The sequence below is a fragment of the Euphorbia lathyris genome, chromosome 10 (genome assembly GCF_963576675.1).
Source record: "Euphorbia lathyris chromosome 10, ddEupLath1.1, whole genome shotgun sequence".
NCBI classification, from domain to species: domain Eukaryota; kingdom Viridiplantae; phylum Streptophyta; class Magnoliopsida; order Malpighiales; family Euphorbiaceae; genus Euphorbia; species Euphorbia lathyris.
The window spans coordinates 30717633-30739728 of record NC_088919.1 but is presented as its reverse complement, the minus strand read 5'-3'; the positions used below and the strand labels follow the sequence as shown (position 1 = coordinate 30739728).

At 35.0% G+C, this 22096-nt stretch overlaps 2 protein-coding genes across 2 annotated transcripts; one reads left to right on the top strand and one right to left on the bottom strand.

The window, feature by feature from the left end:
- The first annotated feature begins 1739 nt into the window (after positions 1–1739).
- LOC136209194 (lipid phosphate phosphatase delta) lies at positions 1740–6588 on the top strand. Its single transcript, XM_066000594.1, has 8 exons — positions 1740–2110; positions 2238–2333; positions 2431–2505; positions 2634–2764; positions 3273–3376; positions 3463–3591; positions 4418–4533; positions 6029–6588. Exons 1-8 carry the CDS (start codon positions 1949–1951, stop codon positions 6437–6439), a joined length of 1224 nt encoding a protein of 407 aa, XP_065856666.1. The 5' UTR covers positions 1740–1948; the 3' UTR covers positions 6440–6588.
- A 6732-nt stretch (positions 6589–13320) lies between these two features.
- LOC136208613 (serine/threonine-protein phosphatase PP2A-4 catalytic subunit-like) lies at positions 13321–20932 on the bottom strand. The gene is made up of 11 exons (XM_065999672.1): positions 20591–20932; positions 20215–20271; positions 19833–19916; positions 19339–19410; positions 16476–16547; positions 16147–16187; positions 14914–14980; positions 14289–14480; positions 14072–14161; positions 13875–13982; positions 13321–13797 (listed from the first exon to the last, which is right to left on the bottom strand). Exons 1-11 carry the CDS (start codon positions 20681–20683, stop codon positions 13732–13734), a joined length of 942 nt encoding a protein of 313 aa, XP_065855744.1. The 5' UTR covers positions 20684–20932; the 3' UTR covers positions 13321–13731.
- Positions 20933–22096: the final 1164 nt, after the last annotated feature.

Genomic DNA, 22096 nt, shown 5'->3' with positions numbered 1-22096 from the left:
ACACCCCTACCCTAAGCTAGGTATTTACTAGGGGCTCCTGAGAGCCTTACCGAGGTACCCCCGGGCCCCCTCTTATCTGGAAACGCCAAAGTGTTAAGGCCACTTTTTTGTTTTCCTTTAAGCTTTTTCATATTAGTTTTGTTAACTCCCATAGATTTCCCAATCCCAGGATCAATACCAGGAACAGGAATACTAACCTCATTTGAATTCTTCATCCTTCTAGCTGCAAGGGTCAGGGTCCCCCCCTGGGCTTCATCCTTAGAGACAAAAAGTGGGTTCACAGATTCAACCACCTTCTCGACTGGATCTACAGACTCTAATCCTGGAATACTCTCATCCATATGATTCTCATCTTGGTCTGACTCTTGAACTTCCTCAATCATCAGGGCCCCAAATCTGGACCCAGGCAAGGCTACTGAAGAAACCCCAGCCTCCTTTCTAGCTTTGAGGACAGGCTTCTCCTTGACATTTGGAATAACAGTAGCTTTAGGAGAAAGGGACTTAGAATTTGTGTTGATATCAGGAGGACGATTTTGAACCACTGCAGGTTGATTCCTACGTCTAGCGGGCCTCTTTGCCACCATCCAGGGACCAAAGTTCCCTTCATACCCCTGGTTCCCTCCAGTAATCCGCACACTACTCTCAACCCTCTCTATAACAACCCTCTCCCTTTTAGGGCAACCCTCCTGAGAATGACCATACATGCCACAATCATAACAGATGTTATGTAAACCTTCATACTCAATAAAGAACACTTTATCCTGAACACAGAACTTAGAAAGTAAAGGTTTAGCCAGATCAACATCTATACATACCCTAGCAAACTTACCCCTAATGGCCCCAATTGTAGTCTTGTCCACATGGTGGACCTTACCAACCAAACCTCCTATTTTACTCAGAAAGTTTTCACTGTAGTACTCAATGGGAAGGCCCGGGAATCTTACCCAAGTCAAGATCCTGTTAACCGAACAGTCGTGAGGATTAAAATTAGGAACCCAAGGCCTTAAGGCCAAAACATGATTGGAAATGATATATGGGCCTCCCTTGATAACCGAATTATAATCCTCAACCCTAGTAAATTTAATGACATAGTAGTCATTTTCCAGGTCAGTAATACTGACTTTACCTTTCCTTGCCCACTGCGCTTGTATTCTTTGGGCAAAATAGTTAAAACTAATTCGCTTACCCAGGACAGTAACAATCAAAGACACCTTCCACTTCTCTCTAAGCTCACGCTTCTCTGCAGCGGAAAGTCTAATGACCGGACAGAGAGGATCCTCCTGGCCATTATCTTCCTCATCAGAATCCGAGAACATATCATCAGAATCTCCCACCATTAAAACTTCCTCTAAAACCGACTCTTCCTCAGCCACCCCCATGACCGTGTCCTTCCAAGAGTTTTTACCAATCTCGCTCATCTGAACCCTAGGTCTGGGGGAGACCGTCTTCCCATGAGCTACTCCTACAACACCCACCCTTCCCGAATTATTAGAAACATCCAGACCCGAGGCAGCCTGCCTCCCCGTCGTAGCCCCTGCCTGCCCCTCACAGCCCGGAGGAGAGGATCCCACGCAAGGCACTATGATATCTATATAATAAACAAGAAATTGATTAATTTACTATGATATCTATAGAAAAAGTTAAAAATGATAAATTTGTCATTAATGGAATGTTCTTTTCCGTTTTGGTGGCTATTTATAATTGACAGCCAAAAATCCAACAAGGCCATACTGGATGTTGCCTGCCACTTGCCACCAAGAAATTCCACAATTATAAAAATGTACGAATAACTGCGACAAAAATTGTAATTAAGAAAAAAAAAAAAAAGAGGTAAAAGTACGATCGTTCTCCTTGTTTCATAGTTTGAACTCAGTTTCTTCAGAAGTTCTGTTCTCCATTAATTGATCCCTCTTGGTTTCGGAGAAAGAAAGAGAGATTTTAGACATTAATGGAGAGCATAGCATTGTGGCAAGGTCTGAGTCTTTGTGGAATGATTTCATGGATTGTGATTTCTTCTTGTTTCAATTTGACCCGAAAGATCAGATCTTTGGTTCAACCATGGGTGACCCAACACGTCATCACTGAAACTTCTCTCATCATCCGAATCCAGGTTTTCACCAGATTTTACCCTGGAAAACGAAACCCAGGTTTTTTTTTTTTTTTTTTTTTTTGAATTCTGATAAACTGTGTTCCTTTTATTCTTTATATTTCATTTTTCTTTTTTGCTGGATTTGCAGGAGCATCAGCATAGATTTTTTGATGCGCTGTTCTCTTTGTTGTCCTGTGTTGTTTCGGTGCCCTTTTATACTGCTTTTCTTCCTTTTCTTTTCTGGGTATGATTTTTTCTTCTCCTTCTATTTTGTATCACTTTGTAATGCTGGTTATGATTTTTGAGCGATTTAATTGAACTGTTTTTGGGTGAATATGTAGAGTGGACATGGAAAACTTGCTAGGGAAATGACCCTTCTTATGGCTTTGTGTGATTATATAGGGAATTGCATAAAGGTACTTTTACCTTGTTTCCTGTTATGGAACTTTCCATTTCCTGTAATCTTTGAGTTATTACTTGAATAAGGTAATGGAGTTGGAGTCAGTCCTTTTCTTGCTTACTTATTTCTATTTATGTACCATAGGATATGGTTTCAGCTCCTAGACCAAGTTGTCCTCCTGTTAGAAGAATAACTGCCACAAAAGATGAGGAAGAGAATGCTCTGGAATATGGACTACCTTCTTCCCACACCCTTAACACAGTTTGCCTATCTGGGTATTCTTCTTCGCCTTTTTTCTCCTTTTCTTCCTACTTGATTTATTGGCAGATTACGCTTTGCTCGTTTGGTTCTCCTCCGTTTTGCTTTTTTACTTCAAAAAGTAGAATAGATACTAGTGTTTGATTAGGATTGATAAACACCTTTTGGTATTTATTTTAGAAGGAAAATCAGCTAACTTCTACTAGCTATAAGCAAACTAAACCAAACAAGCCCTACATGTAGTACTGGGCCATCTTAAATTTTCAACAGTAGGGCTTCAATTGTATGCCGCAAAACTTGAGAAGCCATATCCTTTATAGTAAAGAGAAGGAGTTTTGCATCTCTAACTATTCTGGTAGTTCTTGCTTCTGAGTTTTCTCCTTTATTGTATTCTCTCGAGTCGAGTCTGTGAAGGTTTTAGAAAATGACTAGTTTCATATGGCCTTAAAACTGCTGGAGGAGTCTATACTATAGCCTCTTTTCATATGGTAATAACTGTTTTTGGTTGGAACGTACCCTTACCAGGTACCTGCTGCATTATGTCTTATCTCATACCGAAAATCTCGATGCCAAAGTGGAGTTTGCAGGATTTGCAATTGTTTGTTTGCTTGTGGGTCTTATTGCCTTTGGTAAGTGTTCTTGACTTCCTTAACTTGTTAGTGACATTATCAGTTTCCTTGAAGATTTATATACTGGATCTGGCTTTTGTTTGCAGGAAGAATCTACCTTGGCATGCACAGTTTGGTTGATGTTATGGGTGGTTTTACCATTGGGTTGGCAGTCCTACCATTTTGGCTCACTGTGAATGAATACATTGATGATTTCATTGTTGCAGGACAAAATGGTATGTAAAAATCTATATCATATCATTCTTGATAATTTATTCTGAATGTTAGTTTCAGAACTCTCCTTTCTCCTGTAACTGTTAAGTGGTTGATGGGAGCCTTTTCTTATAGTGGCACTATAATTCTTTTTCCTAATGTCTTCATTTTTTACTGTAGTCTCCCGAATAGAAAACGAATTGCTGATAAGCTCCAAAGTTGAGCAAGTCATGAAAATTAAGAAACTAGGAGGAATTGACGGGGAAAGTATTATCACGTGTGGGAATACTTTATCTGTCCTTATGTGTCCTGGTGGCTCAATCCAGAAAATTTTATGGGGGGCTTGCTGGTGTAGTTATGTCCACCCTGTAATCGAAGTCCAAGGCCTAATCCTAGTACTGGTTTATCTTGAAAACGAGGACCTTTTCATAATTACTATTTTTCTATTAGTGAAAGGAAACTTCAAAGGTTATTTTGATTAGGATATTTTACATTTATTAGGATTCTTAAGTGATTTTTGTAGTTTAATTCTTTTTATAGCTCTATTGAAGGTTGCGCCTCAAGGCATACTTGGTTTTGCTTAAATGTAAGTATTAGAGGTGTCAGAACAGAACTTAGGTTTCTACATCACTGCATTTATAAAGTACTGCCCTTTACTTTAGTGCTAAAAAAACTCGTCGTATAAACCTAGCTTCACTAGCAGAATGACATTGCATGAAAGTTATGGCCTTTGATTCGTGTTTTCATTTGAATAGCTGTATCAACCCAAAATGTAGTTGAGTTACTGATTGTGGAAACATCAAAGGTTCAGTTATATGACAAGTTTGATTCTTACTATTTCACTTGCAGTTACAACTTTCTGGGCTGTCTTAAGCTTTTTGTTTCTTTTTGCTTATCCAACTCCTGAATTTCCTACTCCGAGTTTCGAGTTCCATACAGCCTTCACTGGTGTTGCATTTGGAATAGTAAGCCATCTTTCATTCATTCAACTTTGAGCTTCATTTCAACTTATTTTCAGTTTTCAGTTTCTAGAAAGTTGTGTTATTGGTCATGCAACCGAACTGAACTTGAAACTGAGTGGGATATTGACGTGGTCGGTTGCCATATGAATATCCAATAGGCAATGCAACTAAACCAAGTACCCCATATTATATGGTGTTATCAATCTTAATGGGCATACGAAAAGTGAGTGTCTGCAGCCCTGAACGGGCAAATGGAGACATGGTGAGCCAATGTTTAGACAAATAAATACCTGAAATGAAAAGGAAGAGTGTTGTAGCACAGGATTCTTCAAAGTGAGTTTAACAGCTCTTTTCTTTGGACTTAAATTGAAAGGAAGAGTATTGTAGCCCTGGACTCTCGAATCTGATAATGTGCACATACAAAAAGAATAAGATAGCGCTTCATAGCACTGAAACATGAATTTAAGAGTTTTTGAGGAGAGAGGGCATTGGAAGAAATTTCTACTCCTGATGTCATTGAAGTTTTTTTAAGCTTCTGTACTAGCATGTTGGTAGCTAGAGGCATTAGGAACTACTGGAAATGCAAAAAATGTCAAAATGTTATACTTATCTGAGTATGATGTCTGAGATACGTAGTTCTAAACTTGAGTGAAGAATTGATGAAGACTGGGAATTAAAGGTATAGTAAGGGCAGAGTAGCCCTATGAAATTTCATTCAGTTTAATGTGGCAGAAAATACTTCTGATTAATAAGTCAAACTTGGTTCAAAATGAGCTTTTTTTGCTCAAATTAGTGCACTTGGCATCACTGCCTGAATGATTATAGAAAGCCAAAAGGCATCCCGCCACTGAGCGTCTGATGTTTTATTTCAAAATATCAAACCCCTAATCATTTATTTTTTTGTCACATTAAGCATATGCTTGTCAAATTAGTTAGCTAGCTAGCTATGAACATCCAATTCAGTTAAAAGAGGATTACTCATTGCTCTGCTTTTGAAATTTTATTTTTTATAGTTCAAAATAAGGTCTTTTATAGTTTCTCTACAGCCACATTGCACATACAGAACTTTTTTTGAACTATTAAAAATGCAAATTTCGGATGGAGATGAAATGAATAACGGTCTATTAACCGAGTTTTAAGTTCAAAGCTCAAGGGTCTAATGTGACCAAAAAAAAACAAAAAGATCATAGGCTTGCTGTGATGAAATGAAAGAACAGAGGCTCAATCCACCAGTGAAAAATGATTAGTTACGTGCCTATGTTGCACAAACAGACACTCATCTTTAGTAGCATTTCGTGTCTGTGTTCGTTTTCTTTTGAAGGCTATTTTATGAGGGTTATGTTTTAGAAATAACGTCTCCCGGTGTCCATGCAATGTTGTGTGCTTATCTAAGTCTAAGAGTTAATTTCGGATCAAAGAGCGAATTTGAACTTTTAATAAAAAGTCATTCAAAAGTTTGGAAACAGAATTCTCAAGTTTTTTTTGAATGTTATTTCAGGTTTCTGGGATTCAGCAAACATACCACCAATTCCACCATGAAGATGTACCTCGCCTATTTGCACAACTCACAATCCCTGCCTTTTTGGGAAGAATACTTGTAGGCCTACCAACAATACTTATAGTCAAATTCTGCAGCAAGACTCTGGCTAAATGGGTTCTTCCTGTGATATCAAACACCTTGAGCATCCCCATTAAGTCAACTAGCTATATTCCCATGTTAAATGGATCGGTTAGCGACAAGAAAACCGACAAAATTAAGCAATCAGGTGGTTATATCAACAAGTTATTTTTCTTCTCTCAGCAGGACTCGTTTGATGTTGATACTGGAATTAGATTCCTTCAATATGCAGGCCTTGCTTGGTCTGTTGTAGATCTTGTTCCTTCACTCTTTTCTCATCTGGGCTTGTAGCACTAGCATTCCTTGTATGCTATTATTTTTTATATTTTCTAATTGGAGAAAGAGTAAAATATTGTTGGTGATTAGGATGTTGTAGTTCCGCGAAGACTATATGTGTATGTAATGTATTGCTTCTGTAAATTATATAAATTTTGTGTTCATGAGAATGATTTTTTAACCAACTTGTTTCTAACTACCAGCTCATGGACCAGACCAGTTCATGATCGTCATTTGAATTCTTTTAGGATTAGTTTTAGGAACAATTGGCTTTAGTCCAAGTAGGAGATATTGGGGTTTAGTGTCCTATAGACAATTGTTGTAGGATATAAACTATTTGTAAATGAATCGTTCATTATCGTTTGTTTTATATAAATTTAACTGTATAAATGCATTAATCTTTTATCGGAACTAATTAAGTTAAATAAAAGAAATCTCAAGTTTATTTAAGTGATCATAAATGAAGTGAGATTAAACTTCATAATAAATCAATAAACTTAAAACAACTCCAAGTCAAGTAATATGTTTATGGGATTAACATATTGTTATTGAGACTTGCACGTAATAATGTCTTCTGTTGTGAATAGAGAGCTGATCTCACAAACTTTAGTTATGGAGATATCCAGACAGTTACATGGATCTGGTGACTCGACTTGAGATAACAGGGTGAATGGATTTATCTGAATGTCACATGTTTCATCTCAAATAGTAATGAGTAGTTATAAATAATCCTCAGACTCAAATAAACATTAATTAGTGATTCTGGATTATGAAGTGTGGTGCTTTGACTTTGTTCAAACACGATCCACTACAAAGGGGATTCTGGGTGTGTGAGACAGGCGTTGGGTATCACATAAAGTAATTGCATGATAGTTAATATTAGATTCAGCATTCGTCACTCCTGATAAATAAGAGATATATCCATGGCCTCTTGTGGAGAATTAACTCGGAATCCTTACGAGGTGATAAGTTAAGAGTAGAAATTGAGATTTCACCTAACCTATCTATTCAGAGTTAATTCTACCTGGACAAGTAAAACAAACGTCTCATTATATGTAACTTGACATATTCCATAGTACATATTCGTCTAAGGATATAGCTGATGAAGGATCGAACTATATTGGACCTAATACGGAAAGGTAAACGTCAGTATCAACCTAGTTTCTTATCACTCTAGAGGAATGTCTACGGTTCTGCTAGTAACAATCCTCGAATTCATTCCGTTATACATTTAGTTAAAATTAGAGGTGTCAAAATGGGTAAATGGGTTGACCTAACTCATTTAATAAATGGGTCAATCGAACCCAACCTATTTAATAAATGAGTTGAGACAACTCATTTATATATGGGTTGACATGACCCAGCTCATTTATTAAATGAGTTACATGGATTGACTCATTTAACCAAATTAACAAATATAATTCAAAATTGAAAAAATAAATAAAAGAAATACGTCAACTTGTAAAAACGGAAAAAAACTTCGCAATTCTAGTGGAATTTCAGAATTTTAGAATTCTAAAAATCTGGAATTCTGGATTCTACAATTCTAGAAAATACTAGAATTCGGGAATTCCAGAAAATTTTGGAATTCCATAAAATACTGGAATTCTGGAATTGTTAAATTTTAGAAAATACTATAATTCTGTAATTTTGCAATTCCATAATTCTAAATTTTCAATAAATACTAGAACTCTAGATTCTGGAATTTCTAAAAATACAGAAATTAATTTTAGTATTTTCTGGAATTTTAGAAATCTGGAATTCCTGAAATTTAAAATTTTAAAATTTCAGAAAATATTGAAATTCTAAAATTCTAAAATTCTAAAATTCTAAAATTTCATAAATTACTGGAATTCCAATATTCTAAAATTCTAGAACATACTGGAATTCTAGATTCTGGAATTCCAGAATTCTGGATTTCTAAATTCTAGAATTTTGGAATTCCAGAATTCTGAAATTTTGGAATTCTAAATTCTAGAATTCTGGAATTCTGAAATCCTAGATTCTGGAATTCCATAATTCTGAAATTTTAGATTCTAGAATTTCAGAATTCTTGAATTCTAGATTCTTAAATTTAAAGAGTTTTGGACTTCTGGATTTCTAGATTTTGAAATTCCATAATTCTGAAATTTAAGAATTCAGGAATTCTATAATTCTGGATTCTGAAATTCTAGAATTTTGGAATTTTGGAATTCTAGATTCTGGAATTTCATAATTCTGGAATTTCAAAAAAGAAAAAAAAAGATAGGAGGAAAATACTCCTGCATTTTAACGGTGTTAAGAGGTTTGTCTCGAATTTGCTAACGATAGAAACCGCAATATTATTTTGGGACAAAAAAATCACGGGTACGATCTGCGAAAACATGAAACCATAGAGTTTTTTTAAATTAACCCTTGATTTTATCCGCTTAAATTTTACATAAATTCAAGTTTCTATTTTTCACGTTCTTCAATTTTCATTTTTCATGTTTTTTTGGTTTTTTTTCATGTTTCGCAAATTATTAAATGGGTTAATGGTCAATCCAACTAACTCACAATCCAATCCATTTATTATATAGGTTAGATGGATTGATCCAATCATGACCCAATTTATAAATGGGTCAATCTAACCCATTTATTTTATGGGTTAAGTAGGTTATTAAATGGGTTATGACCCATTTTAACACCTCTAGTTGAAATTAATCAAGTTGAATTAATTCCAATAAATATATACAGTTAGGAGCGGTAAGAACTTATTGGGTCGCACATGGGACTTAGAATCGGAGGACGGAATGGTAATTAAGAGAGAGAAAGTATATGAGTCGAAATTTATGTATATTAGGGATAAGATAATTAATTGATAATTATAATTAGATTATAGTTATAGTTGAATTATTTAATTATATGATGATATTAATTAGAATATTTAATGTAATTATATCTCTAATTAATTAAATTCCTAACATAAATAAATATCTAATCAGATTAGGATTATTATTTATTTATTTATATTAATATATAGATAAAGATAATAACTATATTTATTTATCTATTAATAAACCTATTCGGAATAAGATTCTAATTAAGAGTTTTAACCTAATGCGATTAGCAAGGTTATCAAATCTGGACTGGTCCGGTCGGTTTAGTTTGGTCCGGTTTGATTTTAGACATATTTACTTAAAAAAATCTAAATTTTAACAAAGTTAGGATTCAAACCTTGGACCTCTGGTCTATAAACTGTAATGGTTACCACTACACTACTATTTCACTTAGGTTTATTATTAATTATTTAAGAATAAATAATAATGTTATAAGTTAAAAAATTAAAATATTATTTAATATTATTTTTTTCTATTTAGATAAATATCATTAAAAATTTATTTTATTTTCTCAATATTAATAAGTTTAATTAGTATCTAAATTTTAAATATATACAAATAAATTTTAAACATCTAATAAATTAAAATTTAAGTTGAACTATAAAATATATATCATATTAGCATATTTATAGGTTAGTCATTAATAAAAATAATCACTATTAATTTTAAAAGTATATCTTTTTTTTTTAAAATTATATTTATTTGTCAAATTAAATTTATTAATTGATATCATGTTTTGGGTAAAGGCTATGCTTACTTTGTTTTTTACAAAGTAAGTTTTACTTTGTGTGTTTTCATCTTCGGATTAATTTTATGCTCCATCATCCAATGGTGAAAACACACCAAGTAATGGTACTTTGTTAAAAACAAAGTAATCATCATGTTTTGATATTAAATAAAAGGTTTGGTTATGCTTACTTTGTAAAAAAAAAAATGTTATTATATCAGTATAACTTCTATGAATATTAAAAGTTATAAGATTAAATATAAATAAATATATATTTCTTACATGATTTTTTAATACCGGTTGAACTCCGGTTGGACCTCGGTTAAACCTAAAACCCTTGACCCTTTGTCTTTTCCGGTTCTTTGACCAGTCCGGTTGTGACAACCATGGTGATTAGAGTTAATAATTGAGAAACTACAAATACCCTATTAGGGCTATGTATATTTCGGCCAAGCTAAAAGTAAAGGGAAGAAAATTCTTTCGACACTATTTCGTTTACTCTCTCTTTGATTTCGTGTGGATTCCTTTAGAGACAATAAATTTACATTGCTATTTATTGGTCGATTACTAACCGTTTTGTTTTTTCTATTGATTTCATTGTTCGTGAAATACGGTTGAGAAGTTGTGGGCACTTCATTTGCAACGGTATATTGATCTTTAGAAAAGGTACACTTGTTTAATCCCTATTAACGAATCTTGGAAAAGACAAATAGATAAAATAGATAAATTTTTATATTTCCGCTGCGTCTAGATTTGTCTATTTTCCTTCAAATGTTGTAATCCAGTACCTCGTTGTTTCAAGAGAATATCAGAAAATTCTTTAGTACCTCGTTGTTTCAACTGCTCGAGCTTTGCTATCTTCTCAATCTCTCTGGATTTTGGATAAAACTGGGCCTCAATCTCCCTGTGAAACTCTTCCTAGTAATTAACAATGCAGGTCCCCCTCTAGATCTCTTATTCCTTACGTTGCCTCCAAACCATGTTTGTCTCATTGAGGTAGAGCGACCAAACATTTATCCTCCGTATTTTTTTAATATCCACATGAAATTGTGTATTTCCTGCGCATTGCATTTGTTTCTCCTCTGTAAGGCTTTAGTCTCAAAACCTCTAGTCTCTGTGAGCTAGAGAATGTTGAAGATGCAATGGACAACTTACACAAGGCTAGTTCATTCTTGGTCTCCCCAAGAGTTTTGTGTTGGTTGTGATTAAATCGGTAAGAACTCTCTCTACTTTCCACTGCAGGGAAGAAACCTTTGTCCCTAAAGTCTTGGCTCGTTCTTCACTTTCAGCATCAACCTATGTAACTCCTCAAACTCGAGTTCAACCAGACGCCTCTTTGCCTCCTCGAACTTCTTTAGGTCTTCGGCTAGGGACATCTCCACTCTGTGCAGCTTGTTGTTGACGTCGGTAAGAACATCTCTGGACCTCGAACGCTCTCTTCTGGTCTTCTTGACTCCATTTGGTTCAACTTGAACTATAGTCACGTTTCCTTCCTCACTGGTTCTAGACATTTTTGTTTATGTTGAAGGCACTAGCAATTTTGCCTCTGATTCTAGTCAGCCTCAACCAAATCTTTTATTAATAAGAAGAATGTTTTACAATTTATGTTCAAAATTACACAACCCCTAAACTCTACTTGTACAACTCCTAAGCCCAAATGGATGGTCAGGATTGAATCCAATCCAAGGTTTGAGATTTAAAACATGTGGCTATCTATCACATAAGTCAGTAGCAGGTTTTGGAATTCAAATATCTCATTCCATGTGCAACTGAGAAAGCTTTTGGATCTTCTTAATAGCTTCTAGATGGTGGTACCCATGCGCGGGCTCGATGGTCCACGTTGGCTGATTGTTTCGTGCCTGAGTTTTTTACCTCTTACTAATTCTCTCAATTTGTGGATATTCTCTGCACCATATGCGGTTAGTAAGCTTATAAGTCCACTTCTGGAATGGCCTAGGTGCGCTTGTTGGTCTAATGATCAGTGGGACATATCAATGTTTATTACCCTCAAACACCAAGTTATCAATGTTAGAGTGTTAGACCTTACCATAACAATTGGCAGTGGCCTAAGCATGAAATTGCAAGATTATATGTTTAGTTGCTGAAGATTAAGCATGAAATTGCAAAATTATATTTTTAGTCACAGATTATTGTCAACATCATAACCACACTATATGAGACTATCAAATTTTTAACACAGTCAATTATAGAGGGCTTAATACATCATTTGCCCCCTGAACTTGTCCAAAAAGTTTGATTGGCCCCTGAACTTGTATAAAATGTTTAGTTAGCTCCCTGAACTTGCGTTAAATGTAATCAATTGATCACTCGGTCGCAAAAAACTAAGTTAAATGCGAAAGATGTATTTTACGCATCTTAGAATGTTATTACATAATTAAAAAATAAATTAAAAATAAAGTTATTACTTGCTCAACTATACAACTTGTCTTCTCTTATATTAGAATTGTACAGCCCAATTTTGGTCGTTTTACTTTTGTTAAGACTCGTGGAATACATCTTCCGCATTTAACTTACTTTTTTCGACCGAGTGATCAATTGATTACATTTTATGCAAGTTCAAGGAGCTAACTAAACATTTTATACAAATTCAGGGAGCTATTGGGACACTTTAAAAGTTCAGGGGGCCAATCAAGCTTTTTGGACAAGTTCAGGGAGCAAATGATGTATTAAGCTATTATAGAGACCAATATGATATGACATGACTCGTATGCCATAACTATCATGTTTGTTTCATTTAAATTTTATAAGATCATGTTTAATATATAGATCATGTAATACAATGCTATAAAAAACGTTAAGAAATAGTCGAACAGATAGCCTCAGATTTTTATTTTTGCATATTTTTTTATTTTTAATAAATAAAATATTAATATACATATTATACTATATAAATATAATAATATAATATATTTAAAATTAAAAATATATATATATTTTTAATATTTATCACTTTAATGTTCTAAAGAATAAAAATGTAACAACAAAATAATAGTATTAATTTCCTTAAAAATAATCTTTTAGTTTTTGGTTGTTTAATATTTTATTTAAAATTTAAAAATTTTGACAAAATCCAAGAACCAGTTTTTTTTAGATATCTAGAGCTGTCTTGATCCATCCAAAAATGGCAAACTGATTTATGCCACCTAAAATCAGTACGATGTTCTAAAAATCTCTACCTAGACGGTCGCGGGACATTTTTAGAACACTGATGTAACATGATAATCCTTTTTAAGACACGATTAATTTTGACACCTATAATGCAGTATCATTGGCATATCTTCAAACCGGTCTGGAGCAAAAACCATATTTTATCCATAGTAAATTTTAAACAACTCATGTTGACAATTAGAAGGTGAGGAGAGTAAAGCATCTGCCAGATAACAAATTGGATCAACAGTAAGGGTGAATAAAACATGATCCACAATTCTACTACAGAAGGTACAATCTAACAGCAATCGTCACTGCCATCAGCTTTAGACAATTGCTATCCGGCATGGTTCAACAGCTATAAAGTAAGAACAGAACGCGTAAAACCTGGGCTGTTACACGCGCTTTTTGCCTCCATATTCACCAGAAAAAGCATGCTTCTAGAGGGTATTAAACTCCAATAGATATATCTTGCAACTAGGATCTCAACCGCCTACAGCAAAGAACAGATGTGGCAGCTGAGGAGTAGGTCACGCAGGTGCGATAAGGCTGATTCACAGGAAATAATCGGGCGTTCTACGTGTAACATCAGGCTCTCCCCTCCTAGGAGCGGGTTCAAACTGCAACGCATAAACGATCAATACCAGAATACAGTATAAACGTTAAAAGAAACCAGAAATTTGGGAAAGAGATTAACCTGGATGAAAGTGTGGCCTCTGCAATCATCAACTTCTAATATAGAAGCCATGTTCCCACACCGGTAACAATAATTAGGTGCACTAAATATGGTTACCACCTTTTGCTCCTACACCAAGAAATAAGAAAAACCGTAACTTATTATACTAAATAGAACAATCAGAAAAGAAATTGACAAGTAGCAAGAATCAAAATTACATGTGCCCAATTAAATCCATCCATAACAAGCTGATGTGCTCTGGCAATCAACTTCAGTTTGTTGGTATGATTAAATTGCTCAGATATATCCTACGCAAGGAAGAAAGAAGGAAAAAACCCAGAGAAATTAAGAAATGCAGTCAATGAAATGACTTTAGAACATCTAGAGAAGGTGGAGAAAACTGAAGCACTGCTGTATCTGTAAGCAAGGAGTTACTTGACCAAAAGTATATCCAGCACCACGAGGTGATATACCCCAACCGCATCTATCATCTGGGTCAGACCATAAGAGATCACACATAGCTCCTTCATGAGGAACCTCCTGAACACGATCAAAATTTCTTATGTTGTCGAGGGTTTCTATTGACGGGGACAGTCCACCATGCAAACAAAATATTTCTGATTCAACCTATAAAGACAAAATAAGACTTCAGATATATGTTATATATATTGATAGCATCAAGATTAACCAACATGATTTTTACTAGCTTCCCTAAACAACAAATAAGGAGCAGATATCATCAAAGAGACCATAAATATCAAAAAACAGATTAAGAGATTTGCTCATAAAAGCACTCTTAATCATCAAAATTTCAATTTATCCTCCTGTCAACAAAAATATCGGGATTTGAGCAAATTGAATTGTCTTCTACATAATCAAAATTAAGACAACTATGATGGCATAAGATGCAAGAGATATAAAAAGAACATGCATCATGAATGTTTAAAAAATATGTAGCCCACAATGTCATAATCATCATATGTAGGCAACTCGGTCTCTAGTTATTCTCAGCGTGCAAATTAGCCATTACTGAAAATCTATACCAGTTAATCTTACTAACCAAGGCAGTCAATGGAAAATAGTCAAAAAGGTCTGTGAAGATCTTCCACACATTAGCATTCCCATACCTGAAGAAAAGAAAGGAATAAGCAATACAATTACGTAGGAGAAGCAAGGAACAGATGTCAAACCCCAGGTTTTGAATCAATAGAATTAGAACTTAGAAGAAGAGATAGAAGGAAAAGAAGAGAAAGAGAATAGAGAAGAGTATAGAAGAAAAGTTCAGGAGATACCAAAATAGCACCTAACAGAATTCTCTACTGATGATAGCAATAAAACAACAGAAATAGCAATAACAGAATTAACTTCCGGAATAGTAAAAGACAAATAACAGAAATAATTAAAGACAAATTACAGAATTACTCCAACTTTCTATGCCTCACATATGTGATAACAGATATAAAAATTTGTCTATTTGTTCAATTAAGGTAAATTTATCTGTCAGCAGAAGCACACGCTACTGCCAATTGAGACAATATCAACCAATTCTACATTCAGCTAAATCTCACAGATCGTTAAATAAGTGATAAGCCAACAACTTAGTGGCATGCAGCTGTCATATCGATTTATCACAACCCACTGTTTCCACCAACAAAATCAGACTTCAAGTACAGTAGCGCACTATAAATTCCAGTAACCGTTTGCTTCACTTTGTCTTATAAAGGCAGTCATATTGCAGACATAATTTCACATCACATGCAGAACCAGATAACATGCATAAGGCTCCCCCATGAGGATCACAATCTCAACTAAAAATGTTACAATGTAAACCATGCAATGCAGTTCTTATATTTCCTCATTCAAACTAGTCATCCACCATTTTAGTAGCATTCAATACTGTCAATCTAAGACAAACAACTTGAAGTTAACCAGATCATACAATCCATTTAGAAATATCTCACAGTACAGCACTTTAAAAAGCAACTGTAGAAAAGGAGAAACAGATATCACCTTCAAGAAATAATAATAACAGAAGAGGTAACAAAATCTTTAGTCTAAATAAATTGCTGTTAAGCTAATTATAAAAAATATAAAAAAAAAACAAAAACAAAACAAAAAACATATAGTAGAAGAGAAAATGGGTCATATTTGTCGATTCAAAACTATAATTAATACGGTACAGAGACATGTGAGGACATACAGAGAGAATCTACACATTTATATCCTGTTATTGTTACGCACATGATATTTAAGCATGGTAAACAACAAATTAAGGCTGGCAAAGGAAACTCACTTTCGTAGGCATTCATCATAAAATCCATAAACCTGAGTAATCTGCCAGAAAGAAAAACAAAAGGCAAAGCAATATAGCAATTCAATATCCAATCTAGCATACAATTCAAGGTAAATGAAGTGAAAGGAAAAATGAATTTAAATCCAACAATCCAATAAAAAATTGATTTTCACTTGACACTTTAATTTATTGGAGAAATTAGAATAACTTGAAACTGACTAAAACAATCTGTATCATAAACCAAAGATTAAGACTCAGTGTGCAAGCAGTACCTGTGTTCTTGATTCAAAGTTGAAACTCAATCATAAAAGACATGTAAAGAAGAGTACCTGACGACTTTCATGATTTCCTCTAAGAATTGTTATTCTCTCAGGATATCGCACTTTCAGGGCCACTAGGAGCTGGATTCATGAAAAGAAACATCAATTACAGAGTGAAAATGCAAAAGCTTCTGACGTTTTGCTCACCCAGAATTCAAAATTAACAAACACAAATAAAACTCAAACATCAGGGCAAAATCTGAGCATCCATATTATTCAACCATTATGTTAAGTTTTTTTTGAAACAACCATTAAGTTGTTAACTAAATAAACAATTGGTATAAAAAAATAATAGTAAAAAAAGATCACTCAAATGTAATCATCAAGCCATGACATGAGGATCATTAGAGGCGGCCCGGTGCACTACGCGTCCCCACTAAGCGAGGGTCCGGGGACGGGTCCCACCACAAGGGTGTATTAGGGGCAAGCCTTCCCCTGCAAATTTTTGGGCAAGAGGCCGCTCCTATGACTCGAACCCGTGACCTCTCGGTCACACGACAACAACGTTTACCGTTGTGCCAAGGCTCGCCCTCGACATGAGGATCATTAAAAAAGGGCGGCCCGGTCGCACTACGAGTCCCCGCTGAGCGAGGGTCCGGGGAGGGGTCCCACCACAAGGGTGTACTGGGGGCAAGCCTTCCCCTGCCAATTTATTTGGCAAGAGGCCGCTCCTAAGACTCGAACCCGTGACCTCTTGGTCACACGACAACAACGTTTACCGTTGCGCCAAGGCTCGCCCTCGACATGAGGCTCATTCTTTCCATAAAATTCTTCAAGCATCTAAGCAGTGGCTGCACATTTTACCACCATAAGCAAATTTTTCTGCACATGCTTCATTATCTATTAGGGATCAGAATCAAGAAAATCATCGTTTCAATGGTTCTTCCAGCATCAAGTTTTCAGGTGACATGAACTGAAGTGGTTGACTCTTTTATGTTAAGAACTAGAACGCAAACGAGGCAAATATTAGATGAGTAACAAAAACTGTTAACCCGTGTGATGGTCATACATACTAGGTTCATGAAACTCATCAAAAAGCATGTGCTTGATTTTCTTATTCTTGCTCTTTTTTACAGCAAAAAACAAAGAAAAGGATTTACCTAATTTTCACAATAATCATAATAAGCTTAGTCTCTTCTACAACAAATTAGGTACAATGAACCCAGATGATCCAATTTTCCAGGTGGAGTCGCAGGTTTAGCCTTTCAGATCAAACAGGTCAAGTGAAAATGATGTGTTTACTTGAGGGTGAGACCTCAGACTGATCCCGATACTCAAACAAATTTTACCGTTACACAACGAATACCTTTAAAAGTTCAAATGTAATTCTAACAACAATTACACATAATTAACATCTAATACATTCAGTACAACAATCTATTTAGATGTTAGAATTTGTGATTACTGGATATTAACAAATTAAAACTACACATTATTACTTACCATTATTTAGTAATATAAGGGATAAGGAGTCAATTTTGCCTCTAAAATTATTGGAGAAGTTCAATTTTTCCCTCATACCGAACGCCTCAATTTTGACCCCACGTTAGAAATTTTTCTCGTTTCCAAGGAATTTTGTTGCTAATTTGCATCGGCATTTACTTAGAAAAAGGTAAAACTGAACTGGAGTTTCTATCATGAAGAGGAAAATTGGGCTAATAATCTCTAGAGCAAATTTGACCCTTATCCCTTAATATAAATTATAAAATTGCATTTTAAAGCACACAATGAGCTTTAATTGATTTTATATAATTTTCATCCTAACACATTATGTATAAAATGTTATATATACAATTAAAAAAAAAGAATGTCCGGGTCCAAAATTCATTTCTAATAATAAAAAACTTAAACTAGCCCAACACCCTTTTTGTTTGAAAAGCTGGTAGCAACCTGAACAAACTCAAAACCTGGATAACATAAACGTGAACCCATCTGACCTGACTGGATGGACTGTCAGCTCTGCAGAATACTCTATCATATATACACTTTGGGCCTTTTACCACATAACTATATTAGATCAACACAGGGTCAAGAGGATTTTATCTTCAAATCTATTGATCAAACTACGAGAGAACACAAATTCAAAAACTATCTAACATGTAACGACTCGGTCCGGAGTGGGTGGTGCCCGGGTAGAAGGCCTGAGCAAGGAGCGGCCCTAAGGGATGGCGATGGGGACAGGAATGAACTGAATCCCACATCGGAAAGGGAGAGAGAGTGACTGGAGCTTATTAGTAAAGTGGGAATCCAATACATGATGACGTGTTTTAAAGCCGTGAGGCCCAAGGTGTTGGATTTTGGCTAGAGCGGACAATATCTACATGGTATTGGGCAGGGTGTTACAATTGGTATCAGAGCCGACTCTCACGTACGATGTGTGGTTCGGGGACGAACCAGGCGGAAGCTGGTGGGCCTGTAACAACGCAGTCTAGAGTGGGTGGCGCCGGGGTAGAAGGCCTGAGCAAGGAGCGGCACTAAGGGATGGCGATGGGGGCAGGAATGAACTGAATCCCACATCGGAAAGGGAGAGAGTGTGACTGGGGCTTATTAGTAAAGTGGGAATCCGATACATGCAGACGCACCGGGTCATTACATAAAACCCGTAAAGCAAATTCAAACTTTATAACATCACATTTGCCCAAGTTTGGGTCCCATGTTTAGACTATTCACTATTGTCACCTCCACCTACTTCATATCTTTACGAACAGTTGATATCAATGGAAAAGGTTTATATGGTGATAGTGAAACCAATACTCTCTATAAACATGCAAGCACTGTCATTGCTATTTTCCGTTATTTTCTCTCAATTTGCATGTTTAAAGGTTGTACATGCCCCGACATGTCAGCAAATAACAGAATGAGATGTACATACCGTAACAGTTTCGACAGAATAATAGCCACGGTCCACATAATCTCCCATAAATAAGTAATTGCTATCTGGACACTGTCAATAAAATTTCAAAACATGGTGAGAGACAAATCTGAATGCAGTACAGAGAATTAAATGAATATGCTACCGCAACAGAAAGAGGAGCAGAGGAAAGAAGAAAATGGCCCATATGCAAATAGACTCTTTGGGATTACATAGAGTGATATAAAACAATTAACACATGCACTATATTTTATAGCTTAACTAAGACAGCATATCTACATTTAACAAAAACAATGAACAAAATTTAATTTGGTAGTTGAATTATTGAAAGTACAAAACAAAATTATGCACAGAATCTTGATATAGAACTGAAACAGCAGACCGACATGATTTATTTTATAGTTCAAGAACACTTGAATTTTAAAAGTTGTAAGAGAACAAAATAAATTAATCCAGACAAATCCTTAGCTCATGGTCATGATGAAAATTAATACCTTCCCTCCTATTCGAAAAAGTTCTGCAAGATCGTGAAACTGTCCATGAATATCACCACATATAGTCACAGGACTTTTGACAGGCTACAATACAGGAAAGGAAGACATTAAAAGTCAATATTTTCTTTTCAATTATTTAGATGAAATATGCTTAAAAGGTGAAGGCAGTAAAAAGAAAACTTTAACAGCAGCAGAAGAAGAAAAAAAAACTCATGTTTTCGATTATATATCCAAAACAATATGTTCAAAGATAATGTTTACAAAGGGTTATCCCATTGAGCAGATGGAGCAGCGGTACCAAAAAAAAAAAAATCCCAATTCCCACCCTAATGAACACTAGGATCAGTTTCAAACTTGAAAACAAAAGTGGTAAGAACAGGACCTGAACGTTGCTTTCTTGCATTAGTATCTCCTTAGCCTTGTCACATAATGATCTGACCTGCAAGAAATGAGAAGATATGCAGTTTTATAAAATCTGGAACGGAATTGGACCAGAATTAGAAATGGAAAGCTCATAACAAGAAAAGCAATATGCAAGGATGATTGGACAGAACTCCTCAATAAATGTGAATACTTGAGAATTTGCAAGTAATATCAATTGCAGCGTCATTTTCGACCCGAGACAACAAATAATAACACATAGACCCTGCAGAATCCAATTTCTTCACGTACAAACAAATGTGTTGGATTATGTAAGTTGAATTAGGGAAGTGATATAGAGTTTGTTGACAGAAAGCAAAGAAAGGGTGAGGAGGAACCTGGGGCTCCGAGAGCGGCCTGCACTGCATAAGCTGTGAGATCTGGTCGTTCAGATCGCTTACTGAATCAGTGGACGGAGAATTCGTGCCCATGTTGGTAGGTGATTACAACTGGGAAGGGGTATAACGGTATCCGGATTAGGGATACCCCTAACCCTAAGATTGATTTTTAGATGACTTGTTTGTTTGTAATGGTGTAGTATGCAGCTGGTATGCTTGCGGTGTGAACGAAGACGAAAATAAGAGAGCGCGTGAACGAGGCAGCGAGTGATAGAAGTGAGTGGAGCTGCCCAAGAGAATTTTAAAATGAACTCAAGGGCAATGCTTTTCTTTTGCCGGAAAATGCATTCTTTACTCTCATCGTCTACGTTAGATATTTCAATTTCTGACTTGACTTATTCATTCTTATATTATAGGATCACTTAGGGCTCGTTTGGTTCGCGGAATAGAGGGGAATAGAATAGCCTATTCCTAAAGAATAGCTATTCCCACCTTTGGTTGATTTTTTTTTATGGAATAGCTATTCCATTATTCCATGGAATCCCTATTCCTTGATTTCATGGAATAGCTATTCTTCAATTTAGGTTAGGAATAGCCTATTCCTAATATTATATTTTTGTAATTTACAAAATTATCCTTCATTAAATCCTCAATCTTATCTCTAATCACTTTCCCAAATCTTATAAATTTTGGTCAATCCATAATTTATATCACATAAAACGTGAAAAATGGAAAAATGACGAAAACGTTAAAAAATGTAAAAATACGAAAAATATGAAACACGAAAAATGTGAAAATGTTACAAACACGAGAAAATGCAAAAAATAAAAAACGCGAAAAACATGAAAACATGAACAAATGCGAAAAACACGAAGACGCAAAAAAAAGCAAACACACGAAAAACACAAAATAGGAATAGCGCGAAAAAGTGACAAAACACGAAATATTAAAAAACGTGAAAAATAAAAACACGAAAATGCGAAAAAATACGAAAAATGCTAAAACACAAAAATGTGACAATATGTGAAAAACATGAAAATGCGAAAAACGCAAACAAAACATGAAAACGTTAAAAACACAAAAATATGAAAAAATCCGAAAAACATGGAAAAACGTGAATAACACGCAAAAGTAACAAAATACGAAAAATACAAAAACGCAAAAAAAAAACAAAAGGGGGAAAAACCGAAAAACTAAAACGTGAAAAATCGAAAAAATGCAAAATAAAACACAATAACGTGACAAAACGTGAAAAATACGAAAACGTGAACAAACGGAAAAAACAAGAAAACTTGGGAAACACGAAAAAAACATAAAAAAAACGTTATAAACGCATTTTTCGTGTTTTTAACACTTTTTCATGTTTTCGTGTTTTTCGATTTTTTCACGTTTTTCATTTTTTTTCACATTTTCGTGTTTTCCACTTTTTTCATGTTTTTGTGTTTTTTACAGTTTGCACATTTTTTGTGTTTTTTCATATTTTGCGTGTGTGTGTTTTTTTGTGTG